The following is a 21045-nucleotide window of genomic DNA, read 5'->3' as shown; positions in this document are numbered from 1 at the left end:
AAGCTCCCAAGAATCCAAGACAAAGAAAAAATAATGAAACTAACAAGAGGGAAGAAACAGATAACATTCAAAGGGAAACCGATCAGACTGACATCAGACTTCTCTGAAGAAACACTACGGGCAAGGAGAGAGTGGAGGGACATAGTCAACAGACTCCAAGAAAACAGATGCCAACCAAGAATACTCTATCCCGCAAAGCTCTCCTTCCTCTTTGAAGAAAGAATATGGACCTTCCCAGACAAACAGAAACTCCGGAATTTCATTACGACTAAACCCCCACTCCAAAAAATACTACAAGGAGTCCTAAAGCCAGAACCTCAGAGGGACGAATAACAACAAAAGAAGGCCAAAGAAAGTTATTAAAAGAATAAATAAATAAAATCAAAGGAAAGACAAACACAATGGCAAATACAGATGCTAACATATCAATACTAACTCTAAATGTAAATGGACTAAACTCTCCAATAAAAAGACACAGAGTTGCAGGCTGGATTAAGAAACAAAACCCAACCTTTTGCTGTCTCCAGGAAACACATTTAGCTGCAAAAGATAAAAATAGACTCAAAGTTAAAGGATGGAAAACAATTCTACAAGCAAATGGACCAAAAAAGAAGGCAGGAACAGCTATACTCATATCAGATAAAACAGATTTCAAACTTAAAAAGATAAAAAGAGACCCCAGTGGTCATTACATTATGATCAAGGGGATAATACTTCAAGAAGAAATAACACTCATTAACATATATTCACCAAACGAAGGAGCACCAAAATATATCAGACAACTATTGGCATCTCTGAAAACAGACATCAGAGAAAACACATACGTAGTGGGAGACTTCAACACACCACTATCAACAATGGATAGATCAACAAGACAAAAAATAAATAAAGACACTAAAGCTCTAAATAAGGATCTAGAGTGCTTAGGCTTAACAGACATATATAGAACACTAAACCCAAAAAAATCTGAGTATACATTTTTCTCAAGCGCACACGGATCATTCTCTAGGATCGATCATATACTGGGGCACAAGACAAACATCAACAGATACACCAAGATTGAAATCATACCAACCATCTTTTCTGACCATGAAGGCATCAAACTAGAAATAAACCATAAAGAGAAGGCAAGGTATTCTCCTACCTCGTGGAGATTGAAACCCACACTACTGGAAGTCCACTGGACTAACGAGGAGATAAAAGAAGAAATTAAAAAATTCTTTGAATTGAATGACAAGGAGGACACAAATTTCCTAAATGTATGGGATGCAGCAAAAGCAGTAATAAGAGGAAAATATATAGCAATAGATGCTCACATCAAGAAACAAGAAAGAACTCAAAGAAACAACCTAATCTCGAAACTCAAAGATCTAGAAAAAGAACAACAAAAAAGCCCCAAAACCAGTAGAAGAAAAGAAATAATAAAAACCAAAGCAGAAATAAATGAAATCGAAACTAAAAAAACAATCCAAAAGATCAATGAAACCAAGAGCTGGTTCTTCGAAAAAATAAATAAAATAGATAAACCCCTTGCCAGGCTCACAAGGGCAAAAAGGGAGAAAGCACAAATAAATAGGATAATAAATGAAAGAGGAGAAATCACAACGGACACAGCAGAAATCAAAAGAATTATTAATAACTACTATGAACAGTTATATGGAAACAAGTTTAACAATCTAGAGGAGATGGACAAATTCTTACAACTCTACAATCACCCAAAGCTAGATAAAGAAGAAATAGAACACCTAAACAGACCAATTACAATTAGCGAAATTGAAATGGTAATCAAAAACCTCCCCAAAAACAAAAGCCCAGGACCTGATGGATTTACAAATGAATTCTACCAAACATTCAGAGATGAATTGGTACCTATCCTTCACAAACTCTTCCAAAAAATTGAGAAGGAAGGTATAATACCTAACACGTTCTATGAAGCCAACATTACACTAATACCAAAACCGAACAAGGACAACACAAAAAAAGAAAACTATAGGCCAATCTCCCTAATGAACACTGATGCAAAAATCCTCAATAAAATTTTAGCTATCAGAATCCAACAGTGTATCCATAAGGTAATTCACCACGACCAAGTAGGATTCATTCCAGGGACACAAGGATGGTTTAACATCCGAAAATCAATCAACGTTATCCAACACATCAACAAAAAGAAATATAAAAACCATATGATAATATCAATAGATGCTGAGAAAGCTTTCGACAAAGTGCAACACCCATTCATGATAAAAGCCCTTGAAATTCTTGGGATACAAGGAACGTACCTCAACATCATAAAGGCCATATATGACAAGCCAACAGCCAGTATCATTCTCAATGGTGAAAAGCTGAAAGCAATTCCATTAAGATCTGGAACAAGACAAGGATGTCCACTTTCACCACTGCTTTTCAATATAATACTGGAAGTCCTAGCCAGAGCAATAAGACAAGAGAAAGACATCCAAGGAATACAAATAGGAAAAGAAGAAGTCAAAATATCACTCTTTGCAGATGATATGATAATATACATAGAGAACCCCAAAAACTCCACAGAAAAACTAATTCAACTCATCAATCAGTTCAGTAAAGTGGCAGGATACAAAATCAACACGCAAAAGTCAGTAGCCTTCCTATATACAAACAATAAATCTGAAGAAGAAGAAATCAAAAAAACCATCCCTTTTATTATTGAAACAAAAAAAATCAAATATTTGGGAATAAATCTAACAAAAGAGGTAAAGGACCTATACAAAGAAAACTATAAAACACTGTTAAAAGAAATAGAAGAAGACACAAAGAAATGGAAAGACATCCCCTGCTCATGGATTGGGAGAATAAACATTATTAAAATGGCCATCCTACCAAAAGCAATATACAGATTCAATGCTATTCCAATCAAAATTTCAATGTTATTCTTCAAAGAAATAGAACAATTATTGATGAAATTCATATGGAATCACAAAAAACCCCGAATAGCCAAAGCTCTCCTGAAAAAAAAAGAAGGGAATGGAGGCATCACACTCCCAGACTTCAAACTCTACTACAAAGCCATAATCATCAAAACTGCATGGTATTGGAACAAGAACAGACATACAGACCAATGGAATCGAATAGAAAATCCAGAAATAAACCCACAGATTTATGGTCAACTAATCTTTGACAAAGGAGCAAAGAATATGCATTGGAGCAAAGAAAGTTTGTTCAATAAATGGTGCTGGGAAAACTGGGTCGCTACATGCAAAAGAATGAAGCTTGACCACTACCTCACACCATATACAAAAATCAACTCAAAATGGATTAAAGAACTAGACATAAGACCTGAAACCATAAAATACATAGAAGGAAATATAGGCGAAACACTACGTGATTTGCATATCAAAGACATCTTTACAGACACATCACCCAAAGCAGTGATAGTGAAGGCAAAGATCAACAGTTGGGACTACATCAAATTAAAGAGCTTCTGCACAGCAAAAGAGACAATAACAAAAACAAAGAGAAACCCCACCAACTGGGAGAACATTTTTGCACACAACACTAATGATAAAGGACTGATCACAAAAATCTGCAAAGAGCTGATGAGACTCAACAACAACAAAGAAAATAATCCAGTCAAAAAATGGACAGAGGAACTAAAAAGAAACTTCTCTGAAGAGGAAATGCGAATGGCCAACAGGCATATGAAAAAATGTTCAACATCACTTGCAATCAGGGAAATGCAAATCAAAACTACCATGAGATACCATCTTACACCAGTGAGAATGGCACATATTAAAAAAACTAGCAACAACAAATGTTGGCGAGGTTGTGGAGAAAAAGGAACTCTCCTGCACTGTTGGTGGGAGTGCAAACTGGTCCAACCACTATGGAGAGCTGTGTGGAGATTTCTGGACCTACTAAACATAGAGCTTCCACAGGATCCAGCAATTCCACTCCTAGGTATTTACCCAAAGAACACAGAAACATCAATTCCAAAGAACACCTGCACCCCTATGTTTATAGCAGCACTGTTTACAATAGCTAAGCTTTGGAAACAGCCCAAATGCCCAAAAATAGATGACTGGATCAAGAAGATGTGGTACATATATACCATGGAATATTACTCAGCATTCAAAAAAGATAAACACATGCAATTTGCAGCAACATGGATGACGCTGGAAGGGATCATGCTCAGTGAAATAAGCCAAAAAGAAAAAGAAAAATACCGGATGGTCTCACTCATAGCAGGGATCTAGAAAACTTAAATAAGGGACCAGGAAAATGAATAACTGTAAGAAAGTGAAAATCAAAATCAACAAAAACTATGAACCAGAGACACTTTTTGGGGGGTGGGGGGCGGGAGGGGAGGGATTGGGGTCAGAATGGGGGGATTGCAATTGTATGGGGAATATAAAAATAAAATTTATTAATTAAAAAAAATAAAAAAAATAAAAAAAAAAAAAAAAAAAAAATAAATAAATAAAATCTTTTAAAAAAAAAATCACAAATCCATAGAAAATACGTACAAATATACTAAAAGTAGTTCACAGAAAAAGGAATATGTATGGTTTACAAACAAATACAAAGTAGCTTGGTGTTCCTGTTAATTAAAAGAATGCAAATCAATATAACGATATGAATCAATGCAATATTATTATATATAACAATGGAAAAAAATAAAATTGACAAAAATAAAATTAAGGTGATAAGGGTTGGCACAAGTATCAAAAACATCATTAAAAGGTTCTGAACCTCAGGCCTCCCCAGTGGCGCAGTGGTTGAGCGCTGGGTTGTGAAGCTGCCCTCAGCCTCTGAGGCGCCAGTTCGATCCCTGGTCACCAGTGAGCGTCCCACATGGCGCGCAGACCTCTCTTGCCGCCCGCTGCTCCCCTCAGCAGTGTACTTCGTCACTCTGCCTGTTCTGCTCTCTGCTCTGGCTCTGGTGAATTCTCTCACCCTCCCCCGCTTCTGACTGTACCAGTGCTTGTATAAATAAATAAATAAATAAATCTTTAAAAAAAAAAAAAAAGAAAAAGAAAAAAAGGTTGTGAACCTCTGTGAACCTCTGCAATATCTATCAACACTTGAAACATACATATCTTTGCATAAAATCTCTTGCCAGACTTTTATCCTACAAACATACTTACAGATGTATGAATAATGTGTGTAACATTTCACTATATCAAGGTTTATGATAACAAAAGACTAAAAATAACCTAGATGCAAATCAATTAGAAATATGAGTTAAATAAACTACCAATATACAGCGTAACACCAGGGATATGCAAAGAAAGAGACAAATCCATATATGTCAATATGGAAAGCTCTATAAAGGATCTATATTGTTAGGTGTGGGTGGCTGGCTAACAGTATATTTAGCATATTCCTATTTGTCCATTGTTTTTTGTAAGACTATTTACATGGGTAGGAAAAGAAAATTCTAGGATCAAAGAAATTTAGAGTGATTGCCTCTAAGCAGACTGATAAAGATGGAAGTCCTATTTTTCATTATACATACCCTTTTGGACTATTTGAAATGTTTCCTACCAAGTGTAGATATTATTTTTTCAATAAACAAAATATTACTTATTTTATATGTAATATATTTAGCTATATAAATTATATATATGTATATATGTAATATATACAAATATTTTCAATATTACATAAAGCCAAATTTCAAAAGACCAGCAGTAAATTTTCTTGCATTGCACAAAACCTATGGCGCTAAATACAGAAACATATCTGAACAGTTCAACCTATCAAAGCTAAATTACAATTTCATTTTATAAGCTTTCATGTTTAGTTAAAAGACATAAATGCCCTGGCCCATAATAAACTGAAATACACAGGTATTCTGAAATGCATTTCTCCATTATGGTAAAACTGAGACTATTTTATATTCTTGGGGTTTTCCAAATGTCAGTCATATATGATAAAAAAAAAAAAAACAGGTTTAATGTAGATGGTTTCAAATGGAAAAAAAACATGTGACCCAATTCCTATAAAAGTTTAATGACTGATGTTCATTTTGGCACTGATCACAGTGTCAAATGGAAAGGTTCACATCATGATTCCTGTTTCACTAAGACTATAATTCCCAGAATGAATGAATATATTAAAAAAAAAAGCCAACAGGAAACAACAAAAGAGGCAAAGTACTGATTTTCTTCAGTTTTATCTGAAAGCAAGTCAGAATCATCTCAAAACATTGCAAAACTATTATGGCAGAAATATCACACTATTTTTTGAAGATTCTCTAAACACATGTACATAAATATCCCAAAACAAATATGAACAGGATTATGTACATTTTTTCCACTGAAGTAAAGGTAAAATTAAGTTATTTCCTAAGTCATTCTCACCTTCCTTATATATTTCTTCTTACCGTCACCATCCTGACTGACACTGACATTTGTCCCTGTAGATAAAATTCTTATGTTATCAGAAATATAACATAATTTTTCCAATAAATTTTGGATGAGCATTTTTTTTTTCAGTCAACTGAAAAAATTTGTTCTATTTACATAGAACAATTTCTCAACTAGTTTTGGCAGCACAACATAAGACCAAGATATAGCTAGGATTGGGAAGTTGATTTTTCACATTAACTTTTTAATTTTCTTACATCATTGTTCATTTTTGTACAGTATTTGACTTCTCCCCTCGGGTGTAGTCCCTGTAAATCTCCCACCACCACATCACCTGTGAACTGTCACCACAGTCCCTTGTGCTCTTCCCACCCCTGTTTTGATCCCTCTCCCCTGCTATATGCCTCAGATGTACAGTTGCCTACAAATTTTATCTTTTTGACCCTTTGTTCATTTTCCCTATATTCCTCCTATATTGATACCATCTGATATTTTTCTTTGTCCTTCTGACTAATTTCACTCAGCATAATCCAGGAAGTTGATTTTCTACGGTGAGTGAGTCAGGCTTAATTTTGCCAACACAGAAAAGAATAAAAAAGGCTTCCTCCCACTTTTCAAAAGAGGTGCAAAAACATTTTAATAGATCTTCCCCAGATTTCTGCTGATAGACACTATCAGTTGAAAGCTAAAGACATCTAAAGCAGTGGACACACAATATATTTTTAATATTCTTATATACTACAAAATGATAAGGAAAATATACAACAAATTAATTGTCTTTATGTAATTTTCTCTTATATACATTATTTCAATAATGTCCGCTTTTAAGCTAAACCAAATGCTTTCATAAATTATTATTTTTTTTTTTTAAGTGAAGATAAATTAAGAAAGAGATCTCTGCATCAACAGTTTACCTGTGGCATCAAATTCAATTGGCTGGCACCCACGATGAGAAGACCAGTCACATTTGAGGACCTGCCCTCCTTCCACAATCCCAGGCTGGGTAGTGTTTGCTTTGGGAGCTCCCACCAAAAGAAACACCCTGCTAAAATACAAAAGGGAAGACAAGATTTTAAATGGCACAAAGCATAAATAATATTTCTGGTTTAAAATCAGTCATGCTCTTGATATTATCTACAATATTTTTTAGCAGTTCACTAAATCTGTGCTACTCATTTGATGCTCATCTGTGCTACTCATTCGATGCTCTCTTACATACATACCTTTGTCAATACAGTTTACTCGTCTTAATAACATATAAGGCAACATCATGGTTACATGTTATTTAAAAACTTGTGCTGGCCAAGTTATATATTTGAAGTATGTTCAGTTTCTATGTCAACTGTATCTTAATAAGGCTATTAAAAATGTATGCTGGTGGGCCTCCTGGTGAAGCAAGGGGTTAAGTCTCAGCACTATGAAGCAATCAGCAGCCACTGCAGCACAAGTTCGATCCCTGGCCAGGGAGCTGACCCACATGGCACAGCAGACCTCTCCTATTTCACCCGCTGATTCCCTCAGCAGTGTTTTCAGTCAATCCACCTGTTCTGTTCCCCACTCTGTCTCTGGTGAATCCTTTCACCCCCCTCACATCTGACCTATACTCTAGCTCTTGTATGCATAAATAAAAATAAAATAAAACTTAAAAAAAATGTATGCTGGATAAGAGTCACGGAAGATTTGTTTTAATTTTTTGGGGTTTGATATATACTTAATAAAAAAATTCTAAATAAGTTATTATAAAATATGGTAGTTCTAATTATCCTTTTTCCATTCGTAAAACTTACCTTAGTTTCAGAACTATTGTCCTTTTTTAATGGTGACCAAATTTCTCTTCACAAAATCAATCTAATCAATCTTTTTCAAAGAAAAGAATCACTATTGGTTTCTTATCAAGGTAGGATTAGTGGAAGTCCAAACAATCTATAGTCAAAATTTTAAGTGAAAGAAATCTTTAATGTAGTTGTTTACTAGTGAGAAAAAGGATAGAAATTAGAGCTTATTAGAGCTGGCACTAGAGATACCAAGATGAATAGGACAAGCGTGGTTCCTGTTCTGCATGGGGCTTACATTTCTTTGTGGGAGAAATCGAGAAATAATCAAAATATTATTAAGTTGAAAACACTGACAACACATTACCATTGTACAGTATGCCTGTGTGGCTGACCAGGAACTGTGGCTCCCTGACCCTCACTATTCAAATGCTGCTGTGATTTAGGATAAGAAAATATATTTGGTCTTCTTCCTAGTTTAAGGCAGAGCTCCAAAAACCTAATTCCCTAAGTGACTGGACTAACAGGGTGTCTTTGTTACTTTGATGATGACTTTCGGAATGCACTTATGTTTGGGGGCTGCTGTTGGAGCTAATGATAGAGGATTGAAGCTTTCAGTCCCTTCCCCTGACCTCTCTCTGTGAAAAGAGGGATTGTAGGCTGAATTGATAATGGTCAAGGGTTTAGTCAATCACAACTATGGAACAAAGCCGCCATAAAAGCCCACCAGGACAGAGCTCAGAGAGCCTCAGGAATGGTGAACACAGAGGGGTAGGACTGTGGCACACCTGGAGAGGGCATGGAAGCCTCCAAAACCTTCCCCCATACCTTGTCCTGTTCATCTCTTCCAACTGGCTGTTTCAGAGTAATATCCTTTTATAATAAACTAGTGATCTAGAGTAAGTCAAATGTTCCTCAAAGTTGTGAGTAACTCTAGCAAATGAATCAAACTTGAACAGGTGGTCCTGGGAATCTCTGATCGAATAGCCAAGCAGCCAAAAGTGCAGGGAACAACCCGGCTGGGATTGGCATCTGGAGTCCAAGAAGGGGGTCACTGGGACCCCCAATTTATAACTGGTCAGTTAGAAGCACAGGTAGCAACCTGGGCTTTCACCTGGGATCTAAAGTGAGGGCTGAGGGAGAACTGTACGGAGGTAAGCCCTTAATCTGTGAATCACACCCCATCTCCAGGCCAGTAGACATCAGATTGAGTTGCATTGTAAGACAAACAGGTGGCATCCCAGAATTGCTTATTGGATAAGCAAATCCATCGAAACTGGGTCCAAAGGAGTTATAAAGAAAACAAACAATTGACTAAGAAAGATTATTTAAAATAAAATTATTAAGATTATTATAAAAATAAGATTATTTAAAATAAAATGGTTGAAAATGGGGGTGGGGGGGAGAAACCTTTAGTTAAAGGAAGACTATCTCTAAGGAATGGATGGGAGAGACTTCTTTCAGATAAAGTCTAAGAAAGTTAACTTTAAAGAAAGAGGAGGAAAGGTCTCTCTGAGATAAAGTAGCAAGGAAAGTAATCTCTAAGGAACTTACCAGAAAATTAGATACACAGGATTGGAAGGAGTTTTGTATGCTGGGGATGAAAGGAGAAAAGGAAAATGCGGGATGAGTGAGTGGGAAGGTTAACAGGAGCACCCTAGGAGGGAGCAGAAATACCTTAGGCAGGAAAACACTTAGCTTTTAAGAGCTACAAGACCTGGGAGTGGCAAAAGATAAACTTAGGGAGTGTGGCAAGAGCCAAGTCAAGCAGGACCTTTCAGTCAATGTAAAATTTTGGATTTTATCATAAAGTCCATGTGAAGCCTTTGAATGTGTTTTAAACAGAAGAACATAAGCTAGTAAAACTAAATGGGGTGCCTTATGTGGAAAGGATTAAGAAAGGCAAAAATGGAATAAAGAAAGCAAGCTTACAAAGGAGGTAACAGTAACCTGGAAGGTGAAGGGAAAAGTGTACGGCGGGTAGATTTGAGAAATATCTGGAGTAGAATGAACAGGAATGGCCGGTGGCTTGAATGTGAGAGTAAGGAAAGACTGTATGGATAGGAATGCCACTGACTGAGCTGAAAGTCTAGAGTAAGGAGGCAGAAGACAGAATAAGCATTGACACAAAAACCAAAAATTCAGTTCTCAGTATGTCAGTCTGACACATCTGTGAGATACCTGTGAGATACCTGACTGGTAGTGGGGAGCTCTGAGTTCTTCCAGAGGTTAAAATTCTGAGAACCATCAGCTGGGAATGGATGGATTCATGCAGGGAGAAAGAAGCTTCAGTGAGGCGGAGGCCAGCGTAAGCTCTGAAGGGTAATGATATTTAGGGAGTCAGGTAGAGAAAGAGGACAGAATAAATGAGGAGAAAATGGTTGAAATATAGGAGGAAAAAACAGGATATTATTAGACATAGAAAGCCCTTAATAAATGCTGTTACCACTAACACTTCATTTACTTGTTAAAATTCTAGCAAAGGAGCATTTAAAATTGCTTTTCACAGTTTTTGTACGAGACTATGAAGACATGTATATCTTAAATATGAAAAATGTTCATTTTCAATTTTATTTATAAATTTCAACCTCACTTCTTATGGGTGGTATCCATCAAATCATATTTAGACTAGTCAAGAGCTAGCTGCAAGAATCACTGGGTTACAGGAATCCTGCTCTCTGAAGCCTATCTTAAAACTCTATACTCAAAATAAAGACAAAACTTCCAACCAAACCACACCCTGTGTAATAAAGCCTTATGCAGTCATATTTGGCAACAGCAAAACACCAATGCTTTTCTCTTCCTAGCCAAATGACTATGGATAAGAAATCAACTTGGTTTACATTCAGTAAGAACATTTAAGAAAAAAACAAGGCTATGAGTAAGAGATCCCTCACCCCCTCAACCCCACCATGAATAATAGAATGTCTCATTGTCATCATATATATACACACACACACACACACATATATACATATATGTATAAATTGACCCATGAACAACAGAAATTTGAACTTTGCAGGTCGACTTATATGAGGACTTATATGAGGACAAGACTTATTTTCTTGTAAACAGAAGTTGTAATCTTACAGTATCACTAAAAACTGTACAGCACTATGAAAGCATTTTCTCTTCCTGATGCTTCTCATAATTTCCTTTTTCTAGTTTACTTTTTTGTAAGAATACTGTGCACAATACATACAACTTACAAAATACACGTTAATCTACTGTTCATGTTATGGTAATGTTTCACCCATTCATGTTATGGTAATGTTTCCTGGACCTGTCCTTGGTCCAGGACCAAGGGCAGGAAGAGGGGTACCCAAACCTGCTCACTCAAAATAGGTTCTGCCATCCACCACATCAAGACAGAAACATATAGACCTTTAATGGAAAAGAACCTTAATACAATTACTGTACAATACAGAAAAGGGGAAGAATATAGTTTCCAAATCAAGCACCCAAAGTTACCCATTCCCTCGTGGGTAAAAGACCAGCCAAACAGGATTGGCCCAAAGCAAGGCCCAAAAACCTTCCACAAGTCTAAAGCATCTTCTGGTGGTGAATCATAAAGAAGGGTTAAAAACAGTCAGACAAGTCTGGGAGGAAAAGAGCAAAATAAAAATCAAGATAAAAGTTGTCATTGTTAACCTCCCCACGGGTCTCTCACCCACGTCTGTTTCACCCAGTCCAGGACTAAGAAGCAAGCAGAGTTTCTTTCCATGTCTCTCTGTTCCTTGTGCCTCCTTCAAGTCACCTTCTGGCTCTCCAGCCTGTTTCCTTCCTTCTCCAGTCTCCTCTCCAGCTTCTTCTCCTCCCTGCTCAGCAACACCCTCCTTTGGGTGGGGCAGGGAACCTGGAACATCCCCTTTTCCTTGGGACCACCCAGTTACAGTAATGCTTCTGGTCAACAGCAGGCTATTAGTGGTTAAGTTTTTAGGGGAAGTTAAAAGTTACACGCATGGGCCTCCCCTGGTGGCGCAGGTGGTTGAGCGCAGCATTGTGAAGCTGTCCGCAACCTCTGCAGCACCGGTTCAATCCCAGCCAGCTGGCGAGGGTCCCACATGGTGCGGCAGACCTCTCCTGTCTCGCCCGCTGCTTCAGCAGTATATTTCATCAGTCTGCCTGTTCTGTTCCCCGCTCCATCTCAGAGGTGAATCCTCTCACCCTCCCACGAATCTGGCCTATATCCCCGTTCTTGTATAAATAAATAAATCTATCTTTAAAAAATAAAAGTTACATGCAGATTTTCATCTGTTTGGGAAGATAGCATCCCTAGCCCCAAATTGTTATACCTTATATGAAAATTTTCATTTCACTTAACTATATGAAATTTTCCATTTCAACCTGTCAAAACTTTGACCATAAAACTTCCCCTCTTCCTCTTACTGAAATTAATTGAGTGTATGACAGGGAAAAAGAACATTTCAAAAAGTGTAATTTTGGGGTTTTTTTTTACACTTAAAAATGCATAGGTCATTCCTTGAATAGTCCTAGTAAGAGTAATACAAACACAAGTATGTATGTAATTTTAGTGTTGTGGATAATTGTCAGGTTCCAGGAGATCAAGATAGAAGAACAGGTTCTCAGAATATGCCTAGAAACCTACAAGGAACTCTTTCCTAGATTGTCATCACTTGCATGTTAGAGATGCTTTTATAATTCTTTTCTCAAAGCTATTGTTTTAACTTTACAATGAATTTCTTCCTTGAATACAGGAAACTATTTCATCTTTGTGCCAGCTACATAATAAGCACTCGAGAGAAGTTTTTTTTTTAATTGTCAGCTAAGTAGCAAGTATTTTTGATAGCTATAGGTCTTAATCTTGATGTAGACATTTCCATTATCCCCAACCCCTGTAAAATACAGAATCCTTTATTAAACACCCAAATAAGTTATCCTTAAAATAAGTTCTTTGTACAGCATATCTCTTCTTAATTTTGGATTTCAGACACTTTCCTTGCTTGGCACTATAAGACAAAGAGGGCTGGAAAGTTATTAGGGAACCCAGCCTTCAGTAAAACAGAAAAAAAGGACACAGTAGGAGAGTTCTGAATGGAAACTGCACTCTATTGGCAGCACATAGCTGAGTTCCTTGGATAAGACCAGGAACAAGCCTGCTGCTTTTCATCAGACCATTTGCACATTATAGGCATGAAATGATGGTAATTAGATGTACTAATAATGGGTGTTCATCAAGTTTTCCTAAGCATACCTTCATGTGCTGTCTTGCACACTGGTGAAATGCCACTGAAAGGGTAGAATAATATGAAAGGAATGTGTGAGCACTGTCAATTTCTAAATGCTAGGTTAACGGTGGGGTGGAGGGACCCGGAGGGATAAAGTTCTTTGTCGAAAATGTCAACATGATATTTAAGTTATTTTTAAGAGTATTGTAGAAAGTTTTTTAAAGAGAAAAATGGAGATAGTGATACTGTTTCAGGCAAACGTTAAGTCTAAGAGAGAGTTGAATAGAGAAAAATTAAATATCTGTAGAGAATAAAGGGTACAAGATGATAAGTGCCGCTACACGAGGAAATGAAGGACTATAAAAGCAAAAGATATTACAAAAAACAAAAGCCTATTAATGTGTTGGGAGGAGGAATCATATGTCATGAAGGGTTTTTGCCACGGTTTTTAAAAGCCTGTGAATGAAATGCTTTATAAAAAATTTAACGTTACTTGAAGTTCATCTATGTATGTTTAATGAATGTCTACAACAACTTAATTAGGGTAAGAGAAGTGACAGACCAGGAAAAATACTTGCAATATAAGTAGCACTGTCTAAAGGATAGTTTGAGACTAAAGGCTACAATCACCATATAAACCAACAGAAAATCACTTAAAATCACTGAGCCTCAGTTTCCTCTTCCATTGAATAAAAATACAATGCTCACTGTTAACTACCTAAAAAAGAAATTTTCTGAACATGGATAGTAGAAAAAAGCAAACTTAGGAAATCTGTAACTAACATAAAAACTTAAGATGATAAACTAGAAATAACAAAAATATTCCTTAATAAATTAGGAAACATGAAAGTTAAAATCTATTTTAAAAAGGGTGCAAGGGGTTAAGCATCGCACTATGAAGCAATCCACAGCCTCTGCAGCACGAGTTCCATCCCGGCAGGCCAGAGAGCAACCCACATGGCACAGCAGACCTCTCCTGTCTCGCGCTGCTCCCCTCAGCAGTGTGTTTCAGTCAGTCTGCCTGTTCTGTTCACCACTCTGTCTCTGGTGAATCCTCTCATCCCCCTGCATCTCTGGCCTGTACCCCAGCTCTTGTATGCATAAATAAATAAATCTTTTTAAAAAGGGCTTTTACTTTCTCTGTTATCTGCAAGGTCATTAATGAAAGCAAATACAAGATCTCAAGTGAAAAGAAAAGGGTAGGAAATAGTTGAATTGCAATATCCCCTGACAATGATGAAAAGTTGGAAAATGTACAGGGAGTCGAGGCTAACAGATTTCACTATCAGAGAAAATCTGAAACTGAGCAACTTAGTTCCATTTACCTGCAACTTTCACCTACAGACTCCATCTCCCTCCAGAAAGTTTGCCCAAGAATAGTATCACAATACTCCTCCTCACCATTCCTTTTTTTAAAGACTTGAGACATTTCCAAATGAAGGTTTACCTACATGAGCAGACTATTAATAGCATGCCACAAAATTCTAAAAGAGAAGGGCAGAGTGAGCGTTTGGAGGAGGAAAGGGGGAGAACAAGGGAGAGAGAGCAGTAGAATGATGGGAGAGGGAAGGAAGGGCCGGGGAGGCGAGGGGAGATAGAGGCCAGCCAAGGAGAGGAAGACATTAGCGACAGACAAGATCTTCAGAAAAACCAACCAGAGATGTCCTTCAATGCACTTCCTACCCAAAGTGTACTTTCAGGGCAGTTGCTTCAGGGAATGCGACCTTGACTACCAAGGAGGGGCAACCAGCCAAACAATGACAAGTACATTTTTTAAAGCCTCCAAATGAACTAAGTTATTTGGCTGCTTTCAGCACTGACTTCTCCAAGATAAAGCATGTTTAATATATTTGACTGCCTCTGGGCTGACCAAGAAGCCTTCACCAAAATGAACTTCTGAAAAATTATCATGTATGTACATAGAAAGAAATGTATATAAGATAGTGCTGAATGTTATTTCAGAGCTACAATTTAAGTCTCAGATTTCATTTTCATTTTTAAAAAATGCTAGTGTCAACACTGATATTATGTAAAACAAGTATAATAGTATCTATAAATCCTATCCATTTCCCCGTAATGACCTACAAACCTTGGGCCTTAATCAGGAGTAATCAACATAAGATTTACTTTCCAAATACTAAGACTATAGTCTGTGCATGTGTATTATTTTTATGGCAAGACAAATGAACCAATATAGCCAGTGCCACACAGATGTTTATGACAATGAGCTGGCCTCCTTTTATAAAGGGTTGGGAAGGTGGTTACAATGGTGAAGGGACACACGAACTTTTAGAAGGACATGCAGTTAAGTCAAGCTACAAGGGGCTTGCATTCAGGTTAAGCAGTTTGGAATGTCTCTCTGGCTATGGCAGAACGTGGAGGAAATTTTAGCAGCAGCACACCAGGATCAAAGAGAAACTACAGAAAGGCAAAACTATGAGAAACACATATGATATTTCACAGGTCTCAAGCTAAATGATGAGCAGAGGGATGAGGGCTTGAAGACCATACTTGAGACCACACTTGAGAAGACAAGGCTGAGATATGGATGCAAGAAACATTAACCAGTAAGAATTTTAGGGCTTTCTGCCTGGTGAATAACCACTTACTAATATTAGGGGAGTACAGTCGAAGACACAAAGAAAAATAGAAAATGAGAGGGAGGAATATGAAATTATTTCCAGGGTGACAGAGAAAATGATGGTACTGTTAATAGAAACAAAGGTGCAAATGACATCTTTTGGTGAAAGAGAGTTCATTTTTAGTTAAACTGAGGTAAAACGAACTAGTCCCGGAGAAATAATCCAGTGGCAGTTGGAATCTGAAATTAAAGCTCTACTTTCCTATGTACAGCCAGGACAGCAGCTGTGGTTTAAAAACTCCCCAGGTGTTGCAAACAGGATGGCTGAGAAGCACTGAATGTTCTGCAGGATCTTCTGCTACCTGAGCCTACTCACCCACACTTTGTCTTTGAGATCAGAAGAACAGGAAGTAGCTGTTAATAAGACTCCTTTAGTTCTAATTTAAGGGAAAAGGGCAAGAATTCCAATCCAGTGTTACTCATTACCAGCATTATTGAAAAATAAATTTATCTGAAATATGAGATCTATATAATTTCTATTTGAATAAAGAACAAAGTTGTTCAATTATTTTATTCTGAAAAACTTAAAATCTGAAAATAAACATTAAATGGAGTTTGAATGTCATACCTATTTTTTGATGCTCCCCTTCACCTTGCTCCTCAAACCCACACCAATCCTTCTCAAACAACTAAATCAATCCTTCTCAAACAACTTGTGTCACCTCTGGTGGTGCAAGAGGTTAAGTCTCAGCACTCTGAAGCTATCCGCAGCCACTACAGCATGAGTTTCATCTCGAGCCAGGAAGCTAGCCCGTATGGCACAGTAGACCTCTACTGCCTTGCCCGCTGCTCCCCTCAGCAGTGTATTTCAGTCACTCTGCTGTTCTCTTCCCCACTCTGTCTCCAGTGAATCCTATCATCCCCCTGCACCCCTGGCCTGCACCCTGGCTCTTGTATGCATAAATAAATAAATCTTTAAAAAAAAAAACAAACTGCAGTCTCTTCCAGCTTCAGTTTCTTCACCTATAAGAATGCGTTTCTATATTGCCCCATTTCCCTGGTGTGTGTGTGTGTGCCACAGAATGAAATGAGACATCCTAGTAAAAGTGCTCTGTAAATTATAAAATAGGATAACAAATAAAAATGTCACTACTATAATTAAACCTAGGGTACGATTTTCAATTGCTCCAATAATTCTCTGTAACTTTACTTCTCAGCCTGTGATCTTTAAATTTTACCAAAGTTCTTCAATATAGTAACTACAAATTAATGCATACAGAAAAAATATGGAGTGCTAATTTTTTATTTTTCATAATATTTAAATCACTATTTTTGTGATTTTTATTTTTCACTTCAAACCTAAGACTCATTTCTGGAGAGATTTTCTGGAAAAGTCACCTTAATATTTTTGCTTAGTACTTTATTTTGCTATCTCTTTAAAAATCATTCACTCGTCTGTTTTTACAACATGGAAATTATTCAATAATTTTTTTTACAAAAGAAAAATAAGACATAAAACAATTTCATAGCTTGCCCCAGATACTAAGACACCTATAGAAACTGGAAGCAGAAGGAATAGACTTCATTACATTGCTTCCTTACTAATCTAGGCATTCTTCCTTCAGAAGAAAAGAATCTTTTACTAGCAAACACTTTCGTATTATGTGGATTTTTTTTTTCTTTAGGAGTTTATAATCACACCAAGAAACGAGAATGAATGAAGCTTGTAATGTTATAAATGGCATTTGCCATGTACTTTGAATTCCAATACTTGTAAAATGTAAAAGTACCTTTTTATAAAATTAGGTGTAATTTTAAGTTTATCTTTGTTAAATCTGAACAGTCAGTAGGTAGAAGCCTTTGTGTCTATTTAGTTTTCAAAAAACCTTAAAGTTGATTTGTGCTTTTTAAGTTACAACTTACCAGTCTACCACTTCAACCCTGATGAAGATTTCAAAATACTATCTGAAACAAAACCTAAGTTCAAGTTTCCCTTACCACCAAAAGCCCACTTGGGAAGTCATGTAAAGCTGTGGTTATACTTCACTCCATGACCACAATGACTGATCAAATATTAGCCATCATGCCTTATAAAATAAAAACAATAAAATAGTAAATAATTCATTCCAATAGTTCAATGTTACTGCATTTTCAACAGTACATACACTTAAAGTTTATCATCTTGTCATGTGAATTTACACCACTAAACTCAGAACTTGTGCAGAATAACAACATTCACAAAGCATTCCAGTGAAGTACTTAAGTGTAAACTCTTGACAACAGATATGTAGTTTCAAAAGTATTAAAATTTCTATGCAAATTAAATCTAAAAAAGCACATTTGGGAGCAACTAAAATCTCTGTACCTCAAAGACACACACCTAAAATATCTGGTAACAAAGAGCTTTCAAAATAAAAGATAAGGTTGAAAAGACTATTGAATCAAATGAGAAGGTTTGTATATGCTGCCCAAAATTAATGGTTATTTTTATTTTGGAAAATATGTGCTCGGATCCCATAGAAAACAGGGAAGCTGGAAACAAAATTGAGTTCATTACATACAACAGTGTCTAGGTTCCACTGACTGTTTGCAATTTAGTTGTTGCTGCAAAAGTTGTCACCAAAATGAATGGTATCCAGTAACAATCAGAAAGACCCTGAGTCTTGAATCTTCTAATAACCTTAGGAAACCATTTGGATCATCCTCAAATGAGGCAGACATGAGTTGGAAAATGGTCCTATCCCACTCCTGACCATCAAAATTATCCTCCCCCATAAAACACAAGACTTTAAAATACAGAGAAAATTTAGAAACAAAAATATACTGTTACAATTATAAGAACTTAGAAAGAATCCCAAGAACACGTCTCCTTGAAGATAGGATTTAAACATCAGAAGACAACCAAAGAACACTCATTAAATCAGTACTTCTAAAGTACTGATTTAATATGGGGGTGGGGTGGTGTGAATGATGTCAGCCTTCAGTAAAGTCAGGGACAACTTTTAATCCAATAATGACAGCTGTCACACATCCTGACCGAGATTGCCACGCGAAATGTTGGCAATCTGAAAATATAACTGAATTCTAAAATATTAAGTTCCAAAAGACCTGCAGTGAGTGAAAACTACAAACACCCTAGTTCTTTGTGAACAATGACCTAAATAATAAAACACTATAAAAAGAACAGATGACACATTCAATTCATCTGCTCCCCTCAAACGAGCAAAAAGTCTGACAGTCCCAGAGATAAGACAAAAAGAACTTGGTAGGACAGTATGGTCATTTTAGTGATCATAATGTCTAGAAAAGGAGTAAATGAAAAGAAACAGAATCAAGCTCAGAGGCGGAGAAGAATGGGGGAGGGCTTGGTGAGGGAGAACGAGGAGGACGGGTGTTTGCTGAGAAGGGATACCGAGAAGGCTAGCCCACGGCGGAGAAGAAGAAGTTAGGCGAGGAAACTGACCAAATCCGGGATCCTGGCAAAGGTGGTGCAGAGACCCACGGGACCAAGCACTTTCCTGAATTTTAAGCACAGGTCGACTTCAACGCTCTCCCTCAGAGGAAAGAAGAGGGAGGGAATTGGGTGGTGGGTGCCTCAGGATTTCATCTCCCCCAATTTTTCTACCTAGAGCCTAAATCACCCTGTGGGGGGGGGGGGTGACGGGCGGACGACGCTGGGATCCCCCACCAAAGAACTCTCCCAAGGGGTAAACGAGGGTGGGTGCGCCTAGTGGGGGAGGGGGCCGACTCCCCTGCCAAGTGTGGCCACTTACGAAGACGCGCTGGGAACGAAGAAATCCACGGCGAAGCCGAAGTAACTTCCCTCAGGGCCGGAGTACTCGGCAGGACTATCCACGTCTAGGTTGAAGGCGCTGCTGAGAGGCAACAGCAATCCGGGGAGAAGAAGTAGGAGGCGGTGAGGGCGAAGGCTCAGCAGTCGCCGCGGCAGAGAAGCCATCGCCACAGTGCGCGCGGGGCGCCGAGCCCGGAGTCGCGGCCACCCCTCCCGGAGCGCACGGTGCCCACGGCCCGCCGCCTGGGCGCGCTGAAACTTGCCAGCCGCTCGCTCCCGGAGAGTCCGGGACAGCGCCAGGAGAGGCAGGAGGGCTGAGCTCCGGAGCAGCCGCCCGGGAAGTGGGGCGCAGGGCGCTGGGGCGGGGACAGCAGCACGGGCGGCCCCTCGCCTGCCTCCTGGGCCGCTCCACCGGGGGGGGGGGGGGGGGCTGCCGGGGTAAGAGCCGCACCCCCGGCGGGAGAGCTCCGGCTGGCAGTGGGAGGAGGCAGGGAAAGAAGGAGGAGCCAGCTCGAGCAGAGCTGCCCCGCCAGAGGAAGTGGGGGAGGAGATTCATCCTCCTACCCGAGCGAGCCGCGCGCACTTCCGTGCGCGGTCGCTCTGTCCAGAGAACCCGGTGCCTGCGCGGAGGCTCCAGACTCTCAGAGCCCTGGATTGCTGAAGAGCTGCTAGAATAACCTTCAAATCCAGCCTCCGGAGGGTGCGGGGGATGGGGATGAGGATGGTAAGGGTGGTCCAGGGGTAGTCAAGCGTTTCAACTGGCGTTTCAACCTGGTGGCTTCCATCCTAGCGCCTGGGCAACTCCATGGCCCCTGCTGGTGCAGAGAACGTCCCCTGCGATTTTTGTTTTAAAGGGAGGAAGGTTTTACCCGCCTTCTCGTGTTTCTGCTACTTGAAAACCTGGCAGGCTCTCACAAACTCTGTAGTTAATGGTCGTGTTCCTCCCCCACTCTGTGCAATACACAAACACTGAACTTAATTATAAACTTCCAGAATGCTAGCACAGCCTCTTCCAGATGAGTTGTGTTAAAGCTAAACTGAAGCGGTCCACGAAAGAATTGGCAAGCCAAAGAATGGGCAGTAATCCTTTTAAATCAAGACTTATTCCTACTTTATTAACTGGAGCTGCATAATTTCCAGTAGCCTGTCGATTTAGGATATGAGATACAAATACAATTTCATAGTTAGAAGAAGGGATATGCAACACTGAAATAAGGCCCCTTGTGACTTGCTTGCTGTGGGTATGTTCTGCCATACCCAGCTGAGAGACTTCTTTGCAGGCAGGAGTCTTGATCTTTTTCTTTATATTCCCAAATCCTAGCGTCTTAAAATAATGAATGAATGACTAAACGAATGAATGAGGGAA

The 21045-nt window shown here is 38.5% G+C and overlaps 1 protein-coding gene across 2 annotated transcripts in view; it reads right to left on the bottom strand.

Moving 5' to 3' along the window:
- ITGAV (integrin subunit alpha V) overlaps positions 1 to 19844 on the bottom strand; it is a gene marked incomplete at both ends in the record, with an annotated part of 90720 nt that extends 70876 nt beyond the window's left edge. For both annotated transcript variants that reach the window (XM_084228729.1, XM_084228730.1), the window contains 2 exons: positions 7259 to 7389; positions 19660 to 19844. In XM_084228729.1, coding sequence (XP_084084855.1) covers positions 7259 to 7389; positions 19660 to 19844 — 316 coding nt within the window. The remainder of the gene's footprint in view (positions 1 to 7258; positions 7390 to 19659) is intronic.
- Between the last annotated feature and the right edge of the window lie 1201 nt (positions 19845 to 21045).

Source organism: Talpa europaea, assembly GCF_964194135.1.
Source record: "Talpa europaea genome assembly, chromosome: 1".
Classification (NCBI taxonomy): domain Eukaryota; kingdom Metazoa; phylum Chordata; class Mammalia; order Eulipotyphla; family Talpidae; genus Talpa; species Talpa europaea.
Note: the sequence above shows the minus strand (reverse complement) of the source record. Positions and strands in the feature narration are given on the sequence as shown.